The 25,186-nt window shown below is 40.0% G+C and overlaps 2 protein-coding genes across 7 annotated transcripts; one reads left to right on the plus strand and one right to left on the minus strand.

Moving 5' to 3' along the window:
* Positions 1 to 235: 235 nt before the first annotated feature.
* Positions 236 to 5,467, minus strand: LOC148346535 (uncharacterized). Of its 6 annotated transcripts, XM_088325258.1 has the most exons (7): positions 5,138 to 5,467; positions 4,130 to 4,181; positions 3,416 to 4,059; positions 1,871 to 3,322; positions 1,239 to 1,382; positions 824 to 904; positions 236 to 596 (listed from the first exon to the last, which is right to left on the minus strand). In XM_088325258.1, the coding sequence occupies exons 3-7, from the start codon at positions 4,047 to 4,049 to the stop codon at positions 478 to 480; spliced, it is 2,430 nt and encodes an 809-aa protein (XP_088181384.1). In that variant the 5' UTR covers positions 4,050 to 4,059; positions 4,130 to 4,181; positions 5,138 to 5,467; the 3' UTR covers positions 236 to 477. The 6 variants fall into 6 exon arrangements, with proteins under 6 accessions (XP_088181384.1, XP_088181379.1, XP_088181380.1 ...); XM_088325253.1 differs by having other exon boundaries at positions 237 to 596; positions 1,871 to 4,059; positions 5,138 to 5,466; XM_088325254.1 differs by lacking the exon at positions 5,138 to 5,467 and adding an exon at positions 4,794 to 5,109 and having other exon boundaries at positions 237 to 596; positions 1,871 to 4,059.
* Positions 5,317 to 25,126, plus strand: vsnl1a (visinin-like 1a). Its single transcript, XM_088325259.1, has 4 exons — positions 5,317 to 5,616; positions 11,079 to 11,245; positions 17,972 to 18,187; positions 20,984 to 25,126. Exons 2-4 carry the CDS (start codon positions 11,084 to 11,086, stop codon positions 21,179 to 21,181), a joined length of 576 nt encoding a protein of 191 aa, XP_088181385.1. The 5' UTR covers positions 5,317 to 5,616; positions 11,079 to 11,083; the 3' UTR covers positions 21,182 to 25,126.
* Positions 25,127 to 25,186: the final 60 nt, after the last annotated feature.

A 25,186-nucleotide genomic window follows, 5' to 3' on the forward strand; every position in this document is an offset into this window, starting at 1 on the left:
GTGCAGAAGGTTTTCATGGGAATATCTATTTCCACTTAGCATTCAACTTCCAGTACAATTCTCATGCCTACTTTGTGGAGGTCTTGTTCAGAAAAAAGGGAAAGGAAAACACACAAGGGATACTTCACTTGACGCCCACTCACAACAGCATTAGGGTTGCTTATTGTGTAAAAGCACCTACGGGAAAATACACAATAACGAAGGAAATGCAGGCTTTAGATTTTATAAACCACATATGAACCTTTTTATTTAAATATTAGAACATTTAATAAATAGAATAATATTTCATTAGGCCAACAAGAGAGAATTGTTAAAGCAATAACAATGATTCAAAAGTATCAGAAATAGGAGGGAACATAATTGAAAATGTTTTTAAATAGCTGGTATCACAAACTTGTAAATTCAAATGTATGAAAAAAAAACAAAAAAACTTACTGCAACATTTATGCGACTGCAAAATTAGCAAAAGACTTAAGTTCATTTGAATGGCTGGAAACGGTGCAGAGATTTAGTCTTGGCTCTCTTGGAGAGTCCGAGTCGGATTGGCCGGGTGCAAGTCCTCAGGGGTTCCAATCTTTTGGACTCCCACAATAAAGCTTGCACACAAAAACACAACGTGACAACATGGTTTGGTCATTCAAGCTTTGCAATTGTTGGTTTGCATGAGTTAAACACGAAAATAACTTTGCCAAAAAAAAAAAAAAAAAAAAAAACTGAATGGAAGGAGCTTTCAAAAGGATAGCCGTCTTGTGAATGGAAAAGCCATGTGATAACAGTAACAATTATCAGCACCTTTGAATTAAGATAACTATCAGCGACTCACTGTGGCTTTGCTGCTGCATGAGAGGGAGACACGTGAAGGACGGCGACCAAGCTGTCCTTTTCAGCTCTGTCTGCTCGGGCTCTGAAAGCGACATATTGAAAGTGAGACACAGCCAGGGGGTGAGTGGCTAATCCCATTTTATTTGTTATCTGTTCCTCCACATACAATGCGCCTCTCCATTCATACCAGCGTTATCGTTTCCCCGCAGGTAACCGAGGATGAGAAATTAACCTCTGAATACTGACAAGGGGTTACATTTTTTTCCCAAATGGACCTTTTAAAAATATCCTATTGAAACCATGGAGACTTAGTCTATTTCAAAATTTCAACAGTAAAAGCTTGAAAACAATTATAGAAAATGAAACGTGAAATCTCAATAAGACAAAGAAATAAATAGGTGAAAAAGAAAGTCAACCTCTGTGTCTCTCTGTGCCAGGATTTAATCTGTCTGGGGATTTGTGGGAGCTAACAGGCACTTCCTGTTCACCTCCACGGTTGGTTATGTAACAAACCTCTGGATTTGGTAAACATATTTCAATGCTTCGGTCTTTATCCGGACCTAAAAAATAAACACAAGTTAAAAGTATCTGTTAAACTTAATACGAGGTAGCAATGATGAGAACAACTAAGAACTGACTAAAGATTAAATGTTGACATCCAAATTATTTTGAATCAACTTCCTCCAAATTACATCTTCCATATGTAAAAGGATGAGGATGTGTAACATGAGGTAGCAATGAGGGTATTTAACTTATGAGCACAACTAAGAATTGACTAAAGATTAAATGTTGTTATCCAAACTATTTTGAATTAACTCCGTCCAAATTACATCTTTAATATCTAAGAGGATGAGTATGTGTCACTTGTGAAACAACAGGAAATTCTCTGCAATAACTAAATAAAAAATGGGAGAGTGCTATTTAAATGGAAGACTAAATTGAGTTATTATATCAACAATTGCCTCTGAGTGTCTCCCCCAAAGGTAATTTTCCTAATAGTCTTGGGCCATTGAGAATATTAGGCCCAAATGAAACAAAATGTACTCACATAAAGCCGACTCTCTGTGGAGTGCAAGTTCCGGACTGCAGTGGTGACACATGCTCTCTGAGACTTCATTGCACAGCAAATCACCACCCTGCTCAGGTGGTATGACTTTCTCAAATGCCATTTTTTCACTATTACATATCTCGAAATACACATTTAGTTCCTTTAGGACCAAGTCAAATTCTTTTTTCATATTAAACTCTGGCCACGGCCTCGGGTCGGCGAGTGGACTCCCGGCAGAATCACTTGAGAACTCTGAAGCAAGCATGTCCCCCTCTGGTAAATCTTTAGGACAGTAGTTGGCATCAATGGGTGAACCTCCATGGGTTAAGTTCTCAATGTGACACTTAACTTTGGCACCTCCCTCCTGGACCTGGTCCTGCTTCACCTCTTTTGTCATTTGTGCATGTTCAGGCTCTGCTTCCAGCACGAAGTGGTCCATTTGTGGGAATGTTATCAGCTGCATGGGCAAGCTGGTGTCAGGATAGGCATTTTCTTGGACAACAACATCATTCTCATCTGGTGTCAGTTGAATTTTGTGGAAGTTGTCAAAGCCCTCTGTCAAATGGGTGTATATAGCAAATCTTTCAATGCAGTTTTGAGCTTTGATCTGATCTGTGTGTTTTGAGTGCTGTCCGGGGTTCATTTCATCAGGGACGGGTACGACAGCATCACTTAATGAATAAAAAATCGTATCTTTACGTTCAAGTGTGTCTTCACGAAAACCAAGATATGTGATGTCATGTGTAGCTTCCTCTTCCCTTTTTATGTCCTCAATGCTAGTTTTAGTTTGATGAATAAACACTTCAGCTTGTTTGATTCCCCTTGACTCATCACATGTCCCGGTTTCAGATGGTGAATGTGTACCATGCTGGGCCTTCAGGTAGTTACAGCTGAAGGGAGAACAGTTGGACTGCTCATTCGAATGATGTTGTCTCCCATTCTCAGCTGGAAGACATAGGTCAGTAATGCTAGAACAAAATTCTTGACGACAGATGTCTACACCGACAAATGTGTTTCGCACTCCAAAGGAGGGAACGGAAAATGATTCACTCAAGTCCTCTTTTTTGTCTTCATGCTGCTGTGGTCTGCTCCAGTTGAGGGACTGAACTGTCGACTTTAACGGTCCAGCATTAGATGAAGGGGAAAGATGAATTTCTAGATCGCAGACAATTACTGATGGAGACAATTCTTCACCTGTGATGCTCTCAGAGTTACAGCAATGCCCTTCAACTTCACTGCCAGTTTTGCTCCGGACTGCAGGCTCGATTACTTTGTGAGGGTCTGCTTCATTATCTCCTTCAGCAGATTTTTTACTGATTTCCGTCGACGTGTGATAAACTCTTTTCCGATCTGTCATCTCACTGTGCTTTCCATTTCCCGGTACATAATCATCTGGGCTTTCTGTCTTTGGTGAAATGTCTCTTGTAGAGTGGCAAGAGCTAGGTGACACTTCTGTAGGTTTAACAGGAGAGGAGATGTCGCTTTCTTCTTTATCGTTAGCAATGTCATTTGTTACATTGTCACTTTCATGACTCTCACACATACCCACTTTTCTTTTATCTTCTGCCAACATTACGGGAAATAATTGGAACTCTTTTCTCGGCCTCTCCTCTTGTATCACTTCCTCCTTCAAGATAGGATCAGTAAAACCATCCTTTTGATGACATTCATCAAGTGCAACTGATTGGCCACAAGTACTTGTCGCAGAGTCATGTACTTGAGCATCGTTTGACAATCCCTTTTTAGAAGGGAATCTGCAATCAGCAAGTTTGTCTTCAAGTGATTTCTCTGAGAGTTGACTCTCAGGATGATTGGACATATCTGAAGTAGTGTCTTTCAAAATGCAGTACCCAAGCATTTTTAGGTGATCATATTCTTTTGGAGGAAGTAAAGAACTCGCTTCACTGGTAACCTCTTCAGCCAGAAGTCTCACCTCCGAAATAGTGTCTTGAATTTGTTCGCAAGGTTTAACATCCGGAATTTGTTGGTTTTGTTCTGAACGTATTAGCTCTGTTTCCATAGGTGAGCTAAAAGAGCCAACAGTTTGCAATGTAAACATATCTGTGAGGTCATACGTGCTTGTACTGTTGTCAGTGATAGATTTGTCTATCCTGAGTCTTTTGGGGGAGAGATAAATTTCAGTCTTTACTTTAAGGCTCACACTTCCATGCACATCCATTTCTTTAGAACTGAAACATGTTTCAAAAACAATCCGATTATATGTTGAATGTCCATGACAAAACAAACATCAAGGCATACCAGTTATTCACTTCAGAGTAAGGAGTCAGAAATGTAGTCAGCAGCTGCAATGCTGTCGAAGAATAATAATAACTTACATTCAGGTCTTCCAGAAAAAAATACCCACTTATCATCCATTACTGCAAAATGTCATAAGATATACATTTTGGGTGTTTAAAAAAATACACCAGGAATTGGTCTTAATTTCAAATGGCAAATGTTGTTTTGAAATCTTACCTAGGATTATATTGCTTGCATTTGATTACTGAAATTTTAAGACTGAAGGAACTTAGGTGGAGTTCAAATTCATGATGGCTAATTAGCGAGCAAGGCATGCTAATGAATGAGCTTTGTAATTTATCTTGTTTAATGATTTCTATTCAGACATATAGAGTATCCATAATGAGTATGTGCACGTAAAGATATGAAACATAAATCATGAACCTAAATTTAGTGAACGAGGAGCTGAAGAAAGGAAGCTACTAACCGAAAGCTAGTTAGCATGTAGCCACTCTGGCGCCAAAACGCAGAGAAACCAAACATGCTAACTAGCTAACAAGCCATGCTAACCAATATGTAGCATGTATTTCTTTAATGCACAAGTTGTTTTATTATTTATATTCAGTGATTAAAATATGTTACAACAACTATAAAATATAAATGTTAACCTACTTAATTAACTTACTCTTTAAAGTGATGAGACGAAGCTACGACATGAAGCTTGTTGGCATGTAGGGCAAAACAGCTAAGTGGATGGCGTCACCTTACAACCAATTTGAAACTGTAATTATTTTTCAGATGTATCAAAATTCGAGCCTTTTTGCACTTTTGGATCTCAAGTCCCTTAACTGTGAATGCAACTACACAATTCATCAAACTGTACCGAAATGACTATCTAACAGGAAGAAAAAGCAGAGTATGCTAACTAGCTAGTAAGAATGCTAGCGAATATCTGGGTGGTATGTCCTAAATACCGGACTTGTTTGATTACTATATTCAGTCATCTTACGTAACCATAAATTGACTTACCATTTAAAGTAGTGAGCCGAAAACAGGACGCAGGGACAAGCTTGTTAACATGCCAAACTTCTAAGGGGATGACGTCAGCGAACAACTAATTTTATACGGTAATTACATTTCAGGGCTCTCGCATTTGATGCTTCTCTTATTTTGCCGTCAACTTCGGATTCGAAAGTGTGTTTTTTTTTCTTTTTTATGCCACGGCGCGTTCCTGCACGGCAACACGTGCACGCGCGCGAGTGTGATAAGCGCATCTCTCCCTCGCTCGTTGCATCGCGGCAGTGTGCGCCGAGCAGCAGCATCCTACGCACCTGCAAATCTATCTCATATACCTAACTATCAACATAATTCAGAAACAATAAGAATAGGTTTGGGGGCAAAAGACGAGAAGAAACAAGCTCGTACCTTGACTGAGAGGGTGCTCTTCTTTCCCCCGCAGTTTTGGACCACACTACACGTTAGAAGGGAATTTACTATTCGAGTTTCAGGTAAGACATGACACGCTGTTATCTATTTGTGCATCTATGTGATATTTCTTGTTTACCTGCATGATGCAACCGAGTGCGTCATTCTTTCTGCCCGCTTTGGAGTGTTTAGATGACTGTGACACGAAGATCAATGTTTAGGAGAACATGTTCACAACATTCTCCGAACAATAAAAGTGAAGAGGATACTTGGACTTGTTTACATTCATTGCAAGTAGAATTAAGAATTCTGAGAGACAAAGCAAGACGAGGTTTCCATCTTCTGCCACTTTTTATCGACCAGTGCATGTCGACCACACCTCCTCCTCATCTTATCTCCATAATCATTGCACCCTCGCTAACCCAGCATGCTGACACCCCCACCACACAAAAATCCACTCAGACTCAAGTGCAATGGCCATATGTCTTTGCAATCAAACAGCTTTGTCCAAGCTATTGTGAGGGCTCGGTCTCAAGGTCATCCCCGTGCGAGCAAGCGATGGTAAGGGAGCCCTTGTTATGTAATCGCCATCCCACATCCCACAAGCCTGCCTTTCTGTGTGGGGCCAGTCTGGTCGCATGGGATGTTTGCTCAACCTTGGCGATACGTCTTCAGAAGTGCTGGCGACTGTACGTCATTGGTCTTTTTCCTCCCGTCTCAATTATGTCGTTGCAGTTTTCGCATTGCACGTTGAACCATACCCCAAAAAACTAATTGGAGATGATGGAGCTAAGAGAGGTAGTGTGGTGTACATCGTTGGACAGAAAATAGATCTTTTATTTACACTTTGGCGTTTTCAGAAGTTGCAATCGAAAAAAAGAAAGTCAATATAAGGATGTGAAAGGAGTGGTACCAGTCCTTATTTCGAGGACATTATTAATTGTCAATGCCAGGATCAGATGTTTTTATGTTGGCAGTTTAAAATGGACAATTTGAACATCTGCATAATCGTGATACAGAGGAAAGTAATGTTTAACACAAGTGAGGTTGTAGCATGTACGTCACTTCACAGAAAACATTATTATTATTATCATTATTTTCTGCATAATTTGATAGTGTGGCATTGTATCAAGTTGCCAACGAAAAAACAAAAGTGACTAGAAGGATAGGCGAGGAGTGAAATCAGGCATCAAAACCAGGCATCGATACCAGTGCTTATGTCAGGCATTTTAGTTAACTTCCTATGCCTGTCTGTGCTGACTTAAATGGTGACCTGACACTATCGTATTCATCTTGTCTATTTTAGATTCTTATTTTTCCAGAAAAAAAACCTTTAGAATTACTTAATTAATAAAACACTTGTGTTAGTTTTGTTTTTATTTAGGTTTGTGTCTTTAGGAGAGTACTTTTCTCTTTTCTATGAAAACGTTTCCATATGAAATACTTAGAAAGAAAATGGTGAATTGAGTGATGTGTAATTTTTTGGGGAAAAAGTAAGCAGAAATAACTTAAATATGGTTTTAAAACCACTTATTGTATAAACATTTTAAAAAGAATCAGGTTTTTAAAATTTATTTATTTTGTTAACGTCGAGACCAGAACGGAGACAGGACCCACTTGCGTTGCATTTCTCCCAAGTTTTATTGGAAGAAAGAGAAAGGGTTGCGCCCGCAATCAGGAAGCAGGTCGCTCTGAACGCGGAAGTGAATCTTCCGTGGTGAACGATGGCGGTGTCGGGAACGGAAAAACGGGTCAGTATGCGGGACAGGTGAGCAAAAACGTGGTCGGGGTGTGAAGCGAGTCGTAAGCCAAGAAAGACGAGTAGACGTAGTCGGGGACAAAAAGAGGTCGATAGCCGGGAGGGGAGAGTAGACGTGGTCAGGATCAAAAACGGGTCGAAGCCGGGGGACGGACGGGAGCAAAAAACAGGTGGGAGTCAGTGTCGAAAAAAGGCTTGCCTAGTGTTAACTGAGGTTCGCAGACGGACCGACAAAAGGGGACAGATAGGAGTGGGTTTAAATAGGGACAGGAAGCCAATCAGGGTCCAAGGCAGTTGGCGCCAAAAGAGCGGGCACAGGCGATTCACATCGGTAATCATGACAGTTGGGTTGTGTTCATTTTTTTACTCCGTTAAAATTACCAGAATGACTGGGAAAAAAAGGTTTTGAGCTCTATTTTAGGCAATTCACATTGCTTTTTTGAAGTTTACAGAAGAAAAAAAAAAGACACAGTAATTTTCTTAAATTTGCTTTTTTTTATTTCTTAATACTTGTTATCAGTATCATTAACTACTCAAGAGGTGAGCACTTGATACCATTCTGAAGAAAAAATCGATGATATATGTGAAAACTAAAATTGGATGAGCTGTTAAAATTAAAATAAATTTTTACAATGCTTTAAATTTGTTATTTCTTATGGCTGCAGACGTTGCTAAAACTGATAATATTTAAGGATTTAAGGTAGTCTTCTTCCAATACGAAACAAAGTAATCGAGTACTTCTGACTGGAAACATTTCACAAGAACTGTGAGTCAGCATTCATTGTGCGCTGGAAATGAAAAGGGAAATGTGGCACACTCGTGTGCCAGAGTGCACAATGAAAACCAGCTTATGCCAACTGTCGTCTCGTGCCAAGTGTTGTTTTAATGCCATGACTGACAAAAAGGAGAATGACCAACTAAAACACTTGTTATTAGTGTGTGTTGTTGTTTTTTTACTCTTTTTTTCGATTTTTTTTGCTGTTCATTTCTACAAACACACTAAAATAAAGTCCAGTTAGAAAAAAAATGGAAAAATATGATTGTAAATATTAAAAAAATATTACAAATATGTTGTAAAAACGTTGACGAATCACGAAATAATATTTTGTGATTCACAATATAGACTTTACATTTTCTACCTTAAATATTTGTTCTTACATTTGCAAAATTAGAATATTCATCTCATCTCATCTCATTAGCCTTACCGCTTATCCTCAGTAGGGTTGCGGGGGTGCCGGAGCCCATCCCAGCAATCATCGGGCAGTGGGCAGGGGACACCCTGAACTGGTTGCCAGCCAATCACAGGGCACACGGGGACAGACAACTCACTCGCTCATTTACACCTAGGGACAATTTGGACCGACCAATTCACCTGAAATGCATGTTTTTGGAATGTGGGAGGAAACCAGAGTGCCCGGAGGAAACCCACGCAAGCACGGGGAGAACATACAAACTCCGCACAGGAAGTCTGGAGTTGGATTTGAACCCACGCAGGAGGTTCCCAAGAAATGAACTGTGCCGCACATGCGCTAACCACTGCGCTGCCATGCTGCCCAAAATTAGAATATTATTTTGAAATATTATTATGTTCTTGTTTTGATATATTTTTTCTTAATTTTCTACTTTGACAAAGTTTTGATCTGACTTCACGCTTTTACAAGGCTGGCCTACTAGTGATACAAGAGCCAACAAGAGATCCGCAGGTTAGAGAGCGTTCTCCATTCGGGCCTCAGGGCTGTGGAATGCTCTTCCCTCTGTGATTCAATCTATAAGCTCAGAGGAACTGTTTAAAGACAGGCTTAAAACACTAGAACATTCTATAGCCTTAGGAATGATTTATATTTCATGTTGACGATGCCTGTTTTTTGTTTGTTGATGCCCTTGCAATATCCATTGCAGCCTGGTAGTCCTGGAAGCGGGATGACCTCATGTGTGTTCCCTTCTTAATGTTTCTTCATTTTCCTCATGCTGACATTCTGAGATTTTCTTTGCCCCCATATAAGTTTTAAATCAGGTGATGGTGTAATAACAGTCTGTAGTATGTAATAGAGTACTCGGTTGGTTTGGACACATGGAGAGGATGGATGAGGAGCGAATGTTGAAGAGGATCTACAGATCAGAAGTCAATGGAAGGAGACCAAGAGGAAGGCTGCGATTGATGTGGATGCATGGTGTTATGAGTGCACTCCAGGAAAGACGTCTAAATATAGTGGAAGGTCGAGCTCTTGTTGGTGATAGGAATGAGTGGAGAGGTGTTGTGAAAGGATAGTGGGATGTTTTGACGCGTTCTAAGGGATGGGCAGGGCACCAGTATGATGCGGCAGGGGTAAACCAGTGAAAGCTCTTGGGCCCTGCTGTTGAACAGAAGAGTGTTGTGTCACCCTGACCCGAGTGACATGGTCGCTTTCTTGTGTCCTGAGGGACAAAAGCATGACCAACTTGGATGCCGAGGTGCTTAACTTGTTTGGGTGTTTGGGCATTTGGTTTGGCCATGGTCCAAAAATTGTGTGTGTGTGTGTTTTTTTAATTTTTTTGCTACTTTCTCCCTTTTTATCTTTTTATTTTTGTATGTGTTGTCTTGCTGTCGGTCACCCCTTTCGAGGGATATGACCAGGGTAAATAGATCGTATGTAATAGTCTGTAGTCTGTACATCCCTTTGAAACTTCCTGTGATTAAAGGCTATACAAATAAACATGACTTGACTTCACTAATTTATTGCTGTCAAAGATAAGGCTTTAAGGAACTGAATCCGGAGTTAAATTTTTCAGTTTATTCTTGAGTCAACACTGAGTTTTAAGCCATTCAGTTAAAATACAATTTCCCAAGTTGACATTTTACAGTTCCAATATTTCATCTGACTTCTGACAGAATTCTTTTAAGTTAGGGCTCTGAAGGTTAGCTGAAACGGAAGTTAAAGCTTTAAGGCTCTTGAGTTAACTCTTGAGTTAACACTGGCCTTTTAGCCATTGAGCTAAAATACTATTTTATATCTTGACATTTTACTGTTGAAATATTTCATCTGACTTATGATGGAATAGTTTTAGTGTTGTTTAATTTAAAGTGCAAAAACTGGAGTTGAAGCAGTTAAGACTCCTGAGTTAACTCTTGAGTTAACAGTCAGGTTTCAAACCATCAAGTTGGTCTAACTTAACGTTTAACTGTTTAAATATTTCATCTGATTTCTGAAGGAATGCATTCTCGTGCTGTTAAAATTAAAGCACCAAAACTGGAGGTAACGTTTTAAGGCTCTTGATTTTAATCTTGAGTGAACACTGGATTTTTAACCCATGAGTTCAAATCCATTTTCTTATCTTGACATTTTACAGTTTAAATATTTCTTCGGACTTCTGATGGAATGCCCCTGTTTTAGTGCTGTCAGAATTAAACTGCTGAAATTGATGTTAAAGGTTTAAGGCTCTTAGTTAATTGGTGCGTTAACATCAACCTTTTAACTCTCGAGCTTCAACCCTATTTTCTAACTCAACATTTTACTAATCAAATTTATCATCTCACTTCAGATGGAATGCATGCTAGTGCTGTTTAAGTTAAAGTGCCAAAACAGTAGTTACAGCTTTAAGACTCTTGAGTTAATTCGAAAGTTAACACTCAGCTTTTAACTCTTGAGCTCAAATCTTACATTGCATTTTACGATTCAAATATTTCAGCTGACTTCTGAAAGAATGTCTCCATTTTAGTGCTTTTTAAGTTAAAGCAACAAAATAAGAGGTCAATCTTTAAGGCTTTTGAGTTAACTGTTAATTTAAAATCATTTGTTGTGCATGCAGGCAAAATGGGGAAACAGAACAGCAAGCTGACCCCTGAGGTGATGGAAGATCTAGTGAAGAATACCGAATTCAATGAGCACGAGCTGAAGCAGTGGTACAAGGGCTTCCTTAAAGACTGTCCCACCGGACGTCTCAACCTGGAAGAGTTCCAGCAGCTCTACGTCAAGGTAGGCCGACTTTATTTACTTATTTTCAACCTTGCATTGTCAAATTCTTCAGCGTTTCCATGCCAGCCGGAATTGTGAATCGTGCAAGAATGAGCATCCATCTTTTATAAGCAGTGCCAGGAAGTGCCAGAGGGTCCAGGCGTTACGTAAGGACCTTCCTGCACGGCCACACAGGTCACAAGTGCGCTTCTTTTAAATGCCAATGCGCCGCACGCATCGCTTCCCAACCGGAAAAGAAAAAGGGAAAAAGTTTTGGCCGGAGTCACGGTCCAACAGTCTCATAACCTAGAAGCAGACCGTACTATTTCATGCAGGGGTTCACAGGATTTTAACTTCTTATTCTTCATTATAAAATTAAAAAATATTATTAATGATTAGAAAAAACACACTCTTTTTTACAGAGTTTGCACGGGAGGTTGGAATCCTTGAAATTCTTCAATTTTACTGATGCTTTTTCAAGGTTTGAAAACTGTTTGAATTTTGGGTGAAGTGCTTGTAAATGTTTGAAACTTTTGCCACGTTTCTCAAAAAGTCTGCTTAAAAATAACATTGCCACTGCTCTCAGGTGGCTTCACTTTGCCATTACATTTCTTCTTCCCTTGTGATTAACGGCAGCTGGCATTAGTATTAATGGCATTGTCTTATGGAGTGTTATCGTCCCATAAAGGTCATACCCAAGAGGACAGGGGCACGCTACACCTAAACAGGGCACTATGAAACGTGTAGTAGTGCAAGTATTATGTACCAATGCATATATGGGCCATGCAAAAAATTAGGGTAGCGTTTCCCAATGGTAAATTGTGATGAGAAGAACTTCCTGCAACTAAAAATGTAAGTTACATCATATTACTGTCGTTTTTTTACCCAACACCTAGCTGAGAAATTTGTCTCAAAAACAAATATATTTGCAATTTACTTAAGATCTGTATTTTTAATAGTAGATGTTTAGTCATATGTATTGAAAAGTGAGGAAAAGTATAGTAAAATAGGATAAAAATATAGTACATTTAGAAATATAAAAGTATTGATAAACATCCCGATTGAATACTTCAATTAGATTGATGAAAATATAATATTGTTTAGTTGGGCTTAAAGGTATTTTAAAGATAAATATAAGCCACATTTTTGCCAATGTAAGGGAATTGTATCTGCGAATTGAATTAGTAAGTGGTATTGATGAATATTCGAAATTTGGGTGTCAGTATTATTCTGAAAAAGGCAGGATCTAAAAAAACCCATGAGTAAAAAGATGGAGTGGCGTGCCTCAGGGGTCATGCTTGAGTACCTCACATTTTACCCTTTTTTCCCCATTTTTTGTCCAAAACTTTTAGCTTCACACTAACAGCAGGATACTGGTTTTGTGATTGGCTGGGATTTACAAGATGAGGTTTGTAGACACAGCGGAGACGTTCGAATTATTTTCCTCGACGCCGAATAACAGATGCGGAATCTGGTCCTTCGCTGAAAATTCCACAAAGAAGCTCATCAGAAGAGTGAGAAAAGATTTTAGCAAGTTAAGGTTTAAAAATAAAGCACCCCTCCTTCCACTTTGCAGCAGCCCGTAGATCCACGTTTGTGTTTGCATGCTGCTCTTCAGATAACAGCTAAGCCGGACAGACATCTTGCAGCTTAAAAGCTTCCAGTGATGAGCTCGCGAGGGTCAGGATTTCAAACGGGCAGAAGAACGGTTGCATTTTCCGTTCTGTCGCAGTTCGGGGAGCTGCAAATTGCGTGTAAATGGATTATATTGTGACATATTTATCTTGGAAGTAAAACCGATGGAGACTGGGAAAAAAATGAAACTATCCCTAATATGTAGTGAACTAAATTTTGTTCTTCCCCTTTCTCTCGTGCTTGAATTTCCTTAAGACCCTGCAGAATCAATGTTTTCTTTGTGAACAACACATCAGCTAATTTACATTAGCCTCCACAGAGTTCTTGTATCATGACAACATAAGCAGCCAATTGCTAGTCCTTGAAAACGAACCATTTCTTCATAAAAAGAGGAAATAACTAAGTTTTCAACATTGGAACTATCCATTAAATCCACGGTTTTGCTTTTGTAGCATTAACAATTTAGCAAGTGGCGTAGGCGAATCTGTTTTAGTTTTGAGTCCTGTCAGATAATGGCCAAAATACCCTTCATAAAAGAAGAAAACCAAAGTTTCCGACATAGTGACAATCTATTGAATGCACCGTTTTGCTTGTGTAGCTCTAGCAGCTAGCAAATAATGTTTGCAATTCTGTTGTAGTTTTGTGCCCTTTCAGACATTGGCCAAAGGACCTTTAACATAATAAAACAAAAACGAAGTTTCCAACATTGTGACCATACATGGAATGCACCATTTTGCTTGTGTTGCTTTAGCAATTTAGCTAGGAGTACTGTATACGCAATTCTGTTGTACTGTTGTGTCCTTTTAGACATTCGTCAAAAGACCCTTTACTTCATGAAACCAAGAAAACCAAAGTTTTAGGCATTGTGATGGTCCATTGAATGCACCATTTTGCTTGTGTAGCTTATTTGATTCTGTTGTCATTGATTATAGCCTTCAAGATTTTATTTCAAAACCAAACACACACAATAAGTCCTATAATAGCACGCAGCAGAACTTTAGTCTGACTGTAATTCCTATTGTTTACATTTTTCCCTTTGCATAGAAGGAATAAAATACCATATATGCATAATCAACAGAATACATACTAAACGTTGTGCTGGAGCAAGTCTGCGTGAGAGGACCTCTTACATAAAGCAGTGCTGACACGAGAGGCTGAAGCCTGAAATGCAGCCAACACGACACTTTTTTGCCATGGCTACCAATGATTTGGGCTCTCCGGTAGTTCTTAAAAAAAAGGAGCACATTACAGATTCAGGGTCAAATGTGGCCTGGCTGGTGTCCCACAATTAAACTGTACAATTATTGAATGTTTAACACAATGTGCCTTTAAGAAATGACCTGATGACATAACTACTTCCCAGAAGTCATGTGCACTAATGTCGAGGTGAAAAAAACAAACAAACACTGTGCTATTGGTGCTTAATAAGAAAACAAATGGTAAATGGTCCCTTCAAAAGAAGGAAAATGACTATCAAAGAGAGACACGGGGTGGGTGCAGGTGCTTAAAATCCTTGAAATGCTTGAATTTGAATTTTGATGATGTGTTTTCAAGGGTTGAAACATGCTTGAATATTTGTGAAAAGCTTGTCAATGCTTGAAATGATTTCCATGTTTCTTAACAAGTCTGCCCAGTAATGATGCCGACACGGCTCTCTGATGGCTACGTTTGCCATTGCATTTCTTCCTTCTTTGTGACTAACGGGACCTGGCATTAGTTTGCACGGCATTTTCCTATGAAACATCATTGCCCCCTGCAGTTTGCATGCTAGACCTAAACAGGGCACTATGAAATGTTTATTAGTGCAAAAATTGCTTATAGATTATGAATATTCAAAAAAATTAAGATAGCGTTTCCCAGTGGTTAATTGTAATGAGAAGAACTTCCTGCACCTGAAAATGTAAACTATATGTAATCTTTACCCAACACTTATATGGGTAGGGATTTGTCTCAAAAACAAACATAATTGTGATTTACTCAGGATCTAAAAATAATATTGGTAAATGCACACGCAAGATTAAAAATCGCTTATGTGAATTGCACAATATATTTGTGCTTTGGCAAAATACATGATTCGCACAGTATATCTTCTTTTATTATTATTGAGTTTGAACGGGTTCTTGAAATACTTGGAAATGATTGAATTCAAACATTGTGTTTTCAAGCTTTTCAAAGTGATTAAATTTTGGGTGAACTGCTTGTAAATGCTTGAAATTGTTACCATGTTTCTCGGCAGTTTGACTCTTTAGACCACGAATGAATGAAGAAAAATTAAACAAGTTTATCTAAAAATGACATAGACACTGCTCTCTGGGGGTTTCGCTTTGCAATTGCATTTCTTCTTCCCTAGTTATTAACAGCAGCTCTCACTAGTTTAGTATGTCATCACCACCTCCAAGGGACGCGCCCACGAGGACAGGTGTATGCTACACCTAAACAGAGCACTATTAAATGTGTATTCTTATACTTCCTGCAACTGAAAATGTAAGCTGCACATTGCCGACATTTTTACCCAACTTCTATATGGGGATACGGATTTTCCTGTGTATTGTTTAGATTCACAAGTATTTTTGCAATTTACTCAAAATCTAAAAATCATATAGTTGTCACGGCCAGACCGGACAACTATACATTTTTCACGCCATATTTATTCTCCTAATGATACCAGAGAAATTGGAAATTTTGAAGTCCTTAAAAATTGCTTCAATTTGGCAATGAAAAGGGTGTACGAAGTTACGAACCATAGAGAGCCTGTCGGGTCCCTTATCAGCGCTCTAAGCTTCAAAAACGTCATAACTGGAGAGTGATAAGGCGTAACTGATACATCGTGCGTCAGAGTTACGCTGGGTTTCCTGCACATTTTCAGCATGTGCATAACACAGATTCATAATTAATATAGCACCCCAGAAAAGAATCATTTGCCGCTGCACTGACATTGTTCAAAGTCATCAATTCTTTGTGAAGGAAGAAGAGATCTGAGGGCCAAAAGGCGTGCACGGGTAGGGTCCATAGTTGGCTGTGTTGCGTGACTCTGTCACATCTAATATTAAATTGATACCCCACCCACACACCCATACGTTTCCGGTCCTGCTTTTTTTCCCCTCTCCGAGTGAATATATGTCAGCGCCTCACACACACTCAGTCACAGTCAGTCTTCACAGGAACAATGTGTCCCGTTAGCGTGAGGTCGCAGCGGACCGTTTTTCCACTTATCAGCTGGCTGGATTTAAATAAAGCCCCATCACTGGCGCACTGTTGCCTGGAAACACAATAGGATTCATCAATAATAGGATTTTCCTTGCAACCGGCGTGTCCTCATTGGCTTTTTTGTGCAGATTTTGAATTACAATTAGAATCGTCTTCATTGCCATTGATTACTCATTGAACTGAAAAAATGCACTCTGACGGCTCCTGTTCTTAGCAATAATCGACCGGGGATAATGGATTCGAGCATTTAATTTTAGGTGGACCAGAACGACATGCCTTCCAGGTGGCTGATTCACTTTTAATATGACTTTTAATTCATCATTTTTAATTAGTTTATTTTGTTTTACTTTAAACTCTTTGTTTTAATATTTTTTTATTTTCTGTTTCACAATTGTATGCCTTAGTTCTGTTGATTTTTTATTTTATTTCAGTGTTTCAATATGTGGTAGGGTATGGTTCGATGGCTAAAAATCCCTACTGTGGCCATCTGCTGCCATCTCTATCAGTGTGGATGAGCCTCCCTCAGATCACTTTCCCCACATGGTTACTCTGTGCCTTGCTGTAATAATTTTTATTTTATTATTTTGTTTTAATTATTATTTATTTTGTGTTTATTTGATCTGAACCATTGTGTGAGTCGATGTATCTGTTTTTTTTTAGTAACTGGGTGAGGAAAAAGAAGAGGATTTTCTTTTCTCTATTGTAGACTGAATGTTTTACAGAGAACCTTAAGTGTCAATTAGTTGACTGAGAAGTACTTTACAAATACATTTGACTTAAAAAGTACTTTTTGTCGGTCCCATTCACAGCAATATGGGATTGAGGATAATGGATCGTGTCTGATTGTGTACAGTTCATTTTAGGCGGAATAAACGGCAGATAAACAGCCACCAGGCCCGTCAAAAGTGTGCTCACTTGGCCCTGACTCGCAACAATAGGCAATCAGGAATAATGTATTGCTGTCGCACAAGTGTGGTCAATTTTAGGCAGAAGTAACGACAAAAAAAAAGGGCCGATGCCGGAAAAAGTGCGCTCACATGATCGCATATTGCTGCAAACGGGATAATGGATTGCGGCCACATATGTGCAGTTCACTTTTTGGTGGACATAACTTCAAAAAGGAGGTGCCAGGCTTGACAAAAATGCTCGTAGCAATATTTGGTATAATGGGTTCCGGAATATTTATCACTGAGGCTGCAAAGTACGAGGTGCAAAGTAGCAAGGGATTGCAGTATTTCCAGAAATACGTCCAAAATAAAATCTCATCTCATCTCATTAGCTGCACCGCTTATCCTCAGTAGGGTCGCGGGGGTGCTGGAGCCCATCCCAGCAATCATCAGGGAGTGGGCAGGGGACACCCTGAACTGGTTGCCAGCCAGTAGCAGGCCACACAGGGACAGACAACTCGCTTGCTCATTCACACCTACGGACAATTTGGACCGGCCAATCCACCTGAAATGCTTGTCTTTGGAATGTGGGAGGAAACCGGAATGCCCGGAGGAATCCCACGCAAGCACGGGGAGAACATACAAACTCCGCACAGGAAGTCCAATGGCTGGATTTGAACCCACACAGGAGGTTCCCAAGACCTTAGAACTATGCCTGCACACGCACTAACCACTGCGCCGCCAATTTCCCTGAACACATGATGGCCCTGGAGAAGAAACTGTCTCTGAACCTGTCAGTAATTGTTCTAAGGGACCTGGTGCCTCTCCCAGAGAGTAGAAGGTCAAAGCGGTGGTGGCCAGGGCGAAAGCAATCCTATATATTGTTGTTGGCTGCACTGAGGTATCCTGATCCAAAAATGTCCTCCAGACAGGCAATGATTTGGGCTATGTTAATGCTCTCTAAGGTTTTTCTTTCTTTTACAATATTTTTATTTCCAATCTCCCCTCTTTGTTGTAGTTTTTCCCATATGGTGACGCGTCCAAGTTCGCCCAACACGCCTTTCGGACCTTCGACAAGAACAGCGATGGCACCATCGACTTCAGAGAGTTTATCTGCGCTTTGTCCATCACGTCTCGGGGCAGCTTTGAGCAGAAGCTCAACTGGGCCTTCAACATGTATGACCTGGATGGTGACGGCAAGATCACGCGGGTTGAGATGCTGGAGATCATCGAGGTAGGACTCAAAAATCCATATTAAATATCCGGTTATAATCACAGTATACGCTACTAGTGACACGATTTTAGTATTTTATTTCATAGTTGTAAATACTGATAAAAACAGCAATCTGATGATGAGGGTGCTGGATCTGAGTTAGATCAGGAGGTGGAAACCAATACTATCTGGTTCATATCTGGGAGCAAATCCCTACCCCAAAAACTATTATTCAACTTAAGAAGATAAATAAATCCGTCTTTTGTTAGGACCAGAACAGAAACAGGACCCACTTGCGTGACGTTTACCACAAGTTTTATTCAAAGAGAGGAAGGGCTGCGCCCACGATCCGGTGTTTGCTGGGCGCGGGAAGCAAGTCGATTTCGTACTCGGATTGTGATCCGAACACGAAAGTGGATCTTCCGTAGCGAGCGATGGTGGTGTCAGGGGCGGAAAACTGGTCGGTAGCCGGGACTGGAAGAGCAGACGTGGTCGGGATCCAAAACGGGTCGTAAGTCGGGACGGGAGAGCAGACGTGGTCGGGATCAAAACAGGTTGTAGCGGGAGACAAACAGGAGCAAAAAACTGGACCGGCGTGAGTCAGGGTCGAAAAAGGCTTGCCTAGTATACATGGAGATTCGCAGACGGACTGACCACAGGGGATTCACAGGACTGGGTTCAAATAGTGACAGGGAGCCAATCAAAACCTGCGGAGGTTGGAGCGGGCACAGGTGATTCACATCGGTAATCATGACAGTCTTTGTATTTAAAAAAAAATTTGCAAACCAATATTTCCCAGTAAACGACCTGGTGCAACTTAAAATGGGCACCACCAGGCTGTGTCACTATAATCATCAAAAACTCTATATTGTGACATTGATAGACTGAATTGGAGCCCGCATTTACCTTCTTGATATCTCAAAGTTTGTTCTTTGCTAATTCACACCTTTCCCGGCATTCCTTGCATTGTATTTCCTCCTTTAAGCTTAAGGCTTTTGGTCTGTGAGTTCCCAAAACAAGCAAGTGGCTATGCATATTTTATGGTCAGTTAGCGCTTTCTACAGGGAGAAGGCGTAACAGCAATGAAATGAATACTTACAAGATTAAGATATAGGACAGCTGTATAAATAAGGGAGTTCTTGTGAATTAATGAAGTTTAAACAATTAATTATATTTTAATCAAATAAATTGCTGAATAAATTGTGCAATTAATTACGGATGTTTAAATAAACCAATGTGTGACCACATGCAAAATTAATTTACCTATCTATGACGTGTTTACGTAGTGCGGTGGTTAGCACATTCGCCTAACACGCAGTTGCCAGTGCGAGGCTGTACTTGCCCAATACACACCACTGGAAATAGTGCCCCTTTGACCCTAGTGGTCAACGGATATCATCCATGACACATTCTAACATACGTTAAAATATCGGTTCTTGCTATGAAGTATTTTCTTACAAAACTTTGTTGAAACATGGAATAACAAATTATCGTTCGATATTTAAAATAATTCAATTTATTCGATAATTTAGCGATATGATGAAGTATTTACGGGCAGCACGGCGGCGCAGTGGTTATCGCTTGTGCGGCACAGTTCATGTCATGGGAACCTGTCGTGGGTTCAAATCCAGCTCCAGACTTTCTGTGCGGAGTTTGTATGTTCTAGCCGTGCTTGCGTGGGTTTCCTCCGGGCACTCCGGTTTCCTCCCACGCTCCAAAAACATGCATTTCAGGTGAATTGGCCGGTTCCAATTGTCCCTAGGTGTGAATGAGCGAATGAGTTGTCTGTCCCTGTGTGCCCTGCGATTGGCTGGCAACCAGTTCAGGGTGTCCCCTGCCCACTGCCCAGAGATAGCTGGGATGGGCTCCAGCCCCCCCGCGACCCTAATGAGGATAAGCGGTACGGCTAATGAGATTGAGATGAGATGAAGTATTTACTACAATATGTTTCCTACCATTCTTTTAATATTTTATCTAATGTCGACTTATCCCTTTATTTATTTCAAACTCACTGTTTTACTCATTCAAATGCCAGACATATCCTTCAAATGGGACGTACGGGTGCCATCAATTTTTGCCAAATTGACTCAATTTTGAAGGTCTTCAGAAGATTTGGTTCTGAAGCCATATAGGCATAGGACATATCAAAAGAAAGCTCAAACCCCATTTTTCATTTTTTTTTTAAAAAGGTATTTTTTTTAGCTTTTCCCAATGTTTAGTAAACAACAGTTGAGCATTGCTAAGTTTCTTGAAAATACGCATTTCCAAGAAAACTTCTGAGAACAACTGCTTTTTGTGAAAGAATGCATTTCAAGCACAACTTCCCCTTGGCTGTTTTTTTAATTTGTGATATCTACAATATATAAGCAATGATTTCCATACATACAAAGGCACTTTTCTTGCAATATAACATTTTATTGCAAAAACACAGAACTTGAGCATGAACTTTGCAAGAACTTTTCAGTGCCCCAGGTTTTCGGTGATGCGATTACACCTTTTCAGTCACTTGGGGGCCGCCCACACACTCTCAATCCCTGGATGGAGGAAGCAACACGAGGAAGTGGGTTCTCCTCAATGCACAAATATCTGATCAACGCCATTCCTGGAATCTTCTGGTTAAGTATCATACTGAAATCATTCCCAAAGCCCTTACAATGTTTTTTTTTTTTGATAAAACAAAAAAAAACCAACATATTTTTCTGATTTGGCACTCAGGGACAATGCTTCTGAAAATATTTATATGTTATGGCACTGAATGAGTCAAAGGGGTTACACAAATATTTCAAGATAACGCTGACAATGTTTATCTCCCGCCAGGCAATCTACAAAATGGTGGGCACAGTGATCATGATGAAGATGAACGAGGACGGCCTGACGCCCGAGCAACGAGTGGACAAGATCTTTTCTAAGATGGATAAAAACAACGATGACCAGATCTCGCTGGAGGAATTCAAAGAGGCGGCCAAAAGTGACCCGTCCATCGTACTACTCCTGCAGTGCGACCTTCAAAAATAAAATCAAAAACCATCAAGGGAGGAGCGGAAAACCCCGAGCGAACGCCGCCGACGGACTGCACAGAAAGAATTCCATGTTCCATTCAGTTTGCAGCTATTTCCACTGAACGGTCGAAAAAAAATATGCTCGGACTACCTTTCAATGGATCTCGCTTCTTGTATTTGAAACACTCGTGTGCATGAGAATGTTCTTTGCTTTGACAAAAAAACAAAATACACACAGAATATGCCACTGTATATTAACGCCACGCACAAATAATATATACATATATTTAAATATATATTGAAATTATTTTAATGCCAAAATGTGGAGTGTGCAATGTCCCCCTCCCTTGAAGCCCTATCTTTCAATTTTAATTCAATTGTGCAGCACCGGATTTCCCGCTTAGTGTTCCGAGGGTTACATGACTTTTAAGAGGCGGTCCTATTGGATTACAAGCGAAAATGGACAAAGATTAATTTACAAATTGATCCACGTTGTTCTGTTATTGATTAAGGGTCCTTTAAGAGACTAAGTAAGTTATGTTTGGTCAGAAGTAAATAGTGAGTCTTCAGAGTTTTTAGAAGCCAAATGTGTTGAGCATACTGGGAATCCATCTAGCTATCTTTGACGTAAACCAAGGGCAGAAGAATAATAGGGCGATTCAAATCACATTTATTTGTCAAGGCCCGTATCACAAAATGTCTGAGCACTACAACATCCACTGATCTGAAACCTGCATGCGAGCAAGGAAAAATTAAAAAACCTCATCATAATGAAAATAAGAAACCTAGAGAAGGGACAAAAGGGGTAATCCCCCTTCCAGGATAACCAGGCTGCAATAGATGTTGCACTGGGTGACAGTACACAAAACGTTATCAACAATAAACAAAGGGAAAAAGTAAAGTTGTTCAAGAGGTCCAAAACAGCGATGACACAGCTTCTCATTTCAGCCAGCTAGTCAATGCAGATGATGACATGTGCTTCAGGTCCAGGTGCTGGTCCGTGACTCATCCAGGTTTGTCCTTCTTCCTCACAAGGTGACCGAGTGTGGGAGAAGTCATCAAATAGAAGTGTGTGTTAAAGATATATTTAAACACTTCCACTGAGGTTGCAGATCATATCTCAAGGCGGAGAACTTTCCACAGCACAGGGACCCAAATAGAGAACGCACTCGAGCCTGCAGATTTCTTCTTGGCTCTTGGAGTCACAAGTCAACTACCATTTTCCTAGCGAAGGCCCAGAGCAGAAACATCCCGATGGCATGAGATGTGAACAGGCAGTTGGACTCACTATTTTCTTTCAACATGTCCTTCTACTTCCGTATTTACCTCCAACCGAACACAACTTCCTTAGTCACTTAAAGGGCTAGTGCTATCAAACATACAATACACAAGAAGAACCTGCTGACTTCAAACAATAACGAGACACATGAGGTTGGAGTGACTTTCGAAGAATAGATACGAGCAGATTTGAAGGTAACTACAGCATAGACCCGAATTTTAATTGTAAAATTTTAAGCAGCAGCCAAATTGGCTTACGAGCGGAAAAGTAAGAACATAAAACTACAAATCAATCAGCGTACTTTATGAGTTTGGATGGAGTTTTGAAGATTTAATCTAAGGAAAATAATAACATGGACTTGTATTTCATGACTTTTGAAATGACGGCAATGGTGGATTACAAGCAACAATGGAAGAAGCAAGTACAAATCTATCTGCGTACTTTATCAGTTTAGACAGGCTTTTGAAGACCAAATAAACTACGAGGGGAAAAAATATTCACCTGTATTTTTGTGACATTTTAAGCCGTGGCCCTATTGGATTACAAGAGGAAACGGAAAAAGATGGAGCTACAAATTGATCGGCGTACTTTATTAGTTTAGGCTATGTATCAAAGATGAGATACGAGGAATAGTTAAGGGTAAATGACAACATTAACGTGAATACTGGATTACAAGCGACAATGGAAAATGATGCAAATACAAATCGATTGGCATACTTTACAAGTTTAGATGGTGTTTTGAAAACGAGATACGAGAAAAAATGTGGGTAAGTCACAGAGACCTGTATTTTCGTGACTTTTTAAGCAGCAACCTGTCAGGGCCAGAACGGAAACGGGACCCAATTGCGTTACGTTTCTCACAAGTTTTATTAAAGGAAAGAGGAAGGGCTACGCCGACGATCCGGTGATTGCTAGACGCGGGAAGCAGGTCGCTCTGATACTCTGTGTTCCGGACGCTGAAATGGATCTTCCGTGGTGAGCGATGGCGGTGTCGGGACGGAAAACGGGTCAGTAGCCGGGACAGGAGAGGCAAAACGTGGTCGGAAGCCAGAATAGAAGAGAAGACGTGGTCGGGGTCAAAAATAGGTCGAAACCGGGGGACAGACAGGAGCAAAAAACGGGACAGGTGGGAGTCAGGGTAGAAAAGGCTTGCCTAGTGTTAACTGAGGTTCGCAGACGGAATGACAAAAGGGGACAGACAGGAGTGGGTACAAGTACTGATCAGGAGCCAATCGCAAGCCGCGGCAGTTGGCGCCAAAGAGCGGTCACTGCTGAGTCACATCAGTAATCATGACACAACCATATTGGAGTACAAGCAAAAACGGAGAACTACCAATCGATCCACATACTTCATTAGTTAAGATGGGTTTTTGAGGACTGGATACAAGGAAAATGTAAGAAATTAATCTTTTTTTGATTAAAAAAAAAAAACGAGCAATTTCATCGGATCCTTACGTTTTACCTGCAATTTCATACCTAGATATTGTAAACTACTTGACCGACCAAACCTGTACACTATCGACAAGCTTTAAACCTATAAAAGCCTTGAAACATATAACAAGATTGTCAGTACCTGGGTGAGAGAAGTCAAAGTTGAGTTCAATTGTAACTAGTTCGTAATCCAATATGGCTGCCGCTTGAAAAGCCACGTGACGCTTGGAACACTATACTTGATTCCTGGTTTCGATGCTATCCGTAAGTGTTTACAAAGAGCTGCCACCTTTGCAAACGCGCCCGCCTCTGCCCGTGGAATATTAGCGTTAGATGAGAAAACAAAACAAAAAACCTTCTGAAGAATGCAAAATAAATAGAAAATGATGTGTAATTGTAATTTGCATGCCTTTAGGTTCTGCCTTAAAACTCCGTCTGCCGTCTTTTTGCATCCTGGAAAGCCTTACTAATACCAGGGAGGATTTATTTTTTCCTTAACCGACTGCTTTGACTGTGGGAGCATGCATGTGTCTTTGTACAGTAGAGCGGCTAAAGACTATTGAAAAATCATGATTGAGTATTGATTAATATTGCCCAGGACGCAAGATTATTGTTGCTGCATCCCCCCCAAAAGACCATTTACAGCATTGTATTGCATTTCAAATAACTTCCACAATTTTAGTCATGGTTATATTGAAATCAATGTTAAAATGGATTATATCAACATCGGGATATAAAGGAACATACAAACTGAAATGATCAACAACCAAAAAAGCTATGTAAAAATGACTGAAAATCATATGGAATTTCACATAAAAGTGTCTATTTCTTCTTTCCTTTTTATGTCAAAAGCTTGCAGGTTCCATATCAGTATGACTTAACACTAGACCTACAGTTTGACTTTGATTTTTTTCCTCGTCCAGCTGTGGTCAATAATTGAAGTTAACATTTTTCTACTACATAGCATCACAAACCTCATCAATAACTTTCAGTAAATAAACTCGTACTCCACGCGCTCTGCTGTTTCGGTTAGCAAATGTGTCCCAATATACGCAGCTATATTCTTCAGCGGTGTAGTTTCAACTCGACCATTTTTCCGGAAGGGTTGATTTTAAGTGTGTTATTGCGAAGATGCCAACTGTAAGCAAAAATGTACAAGGATTATTTTGTAGCATGTATTGTGTTCCTGACAACATGGCTGCACTACACCCTGTGCTGTGATTTAATCCAATAAAAAGGAACTCTATGGGCTCTTTGATCTTTCCTTGGAAATGGTTTAACTGTGTGGAATTTCATTAACATTATAAATAT

Source organism: Urocampus carinirostris, chromosome 20 (assembly GCF_059441175.1).
Source record: "Urocampus carinirostris isolate Australia breed hairy pipefish chromosome 20, RoL_Ucar_1.0, whole genome shotgun sequence".
Classification (NCBI taxonomy): Eukaryota; Metazoa; Chordata; class Actinopteri; order Syngnathiformes; family Syngnathidae; genus Urocampus; species Urocampus carinirostris.

Coding starts and splice junctions, on each gene's coding strand:
- LOC148346535 (XM_088325256.1), bottom strand. CDS start 4,049: ATGGATGTGCATGGAAGTGTGAGCCTTAAAGTAAAGACTGAAATTTAT. Junction 1,383..1,870: donor CCACAGAGAGTCGGCTTTAT/GTGAGTACATTT, acceptor TTTATTTTTTAG/GTCCGGATAAAGACCGAAGC. Junction 597..823: donor CATGCAGCAGCAAAGCCACA/GTGAGTCGCTGA, acceptor TTTGTGTGCAAG/CTTTATTGTGGGAGTCCAAA.
- vsnl1a (XM_088325259.1), top strand. CDS start 11,084: ATGGGGAAACAGAACAGCAAGCTGACCCCTGAGGTGATGGAAGATCTA. Junction 11,246..17,971: donor TCCAGCAGCTCTACGTCAAG/GTAGGCCGACTT, acceptor TCTTTGTTGTAG/TTTTTCCCATATGGTGACGC. Junction 18,188..20,983: donor AGATGCTGGAGATCATCGAG/GTAGGACTCAAA, acceptor ATCTCCCGCCAG/GCAATCTACAAAATGGTGGG.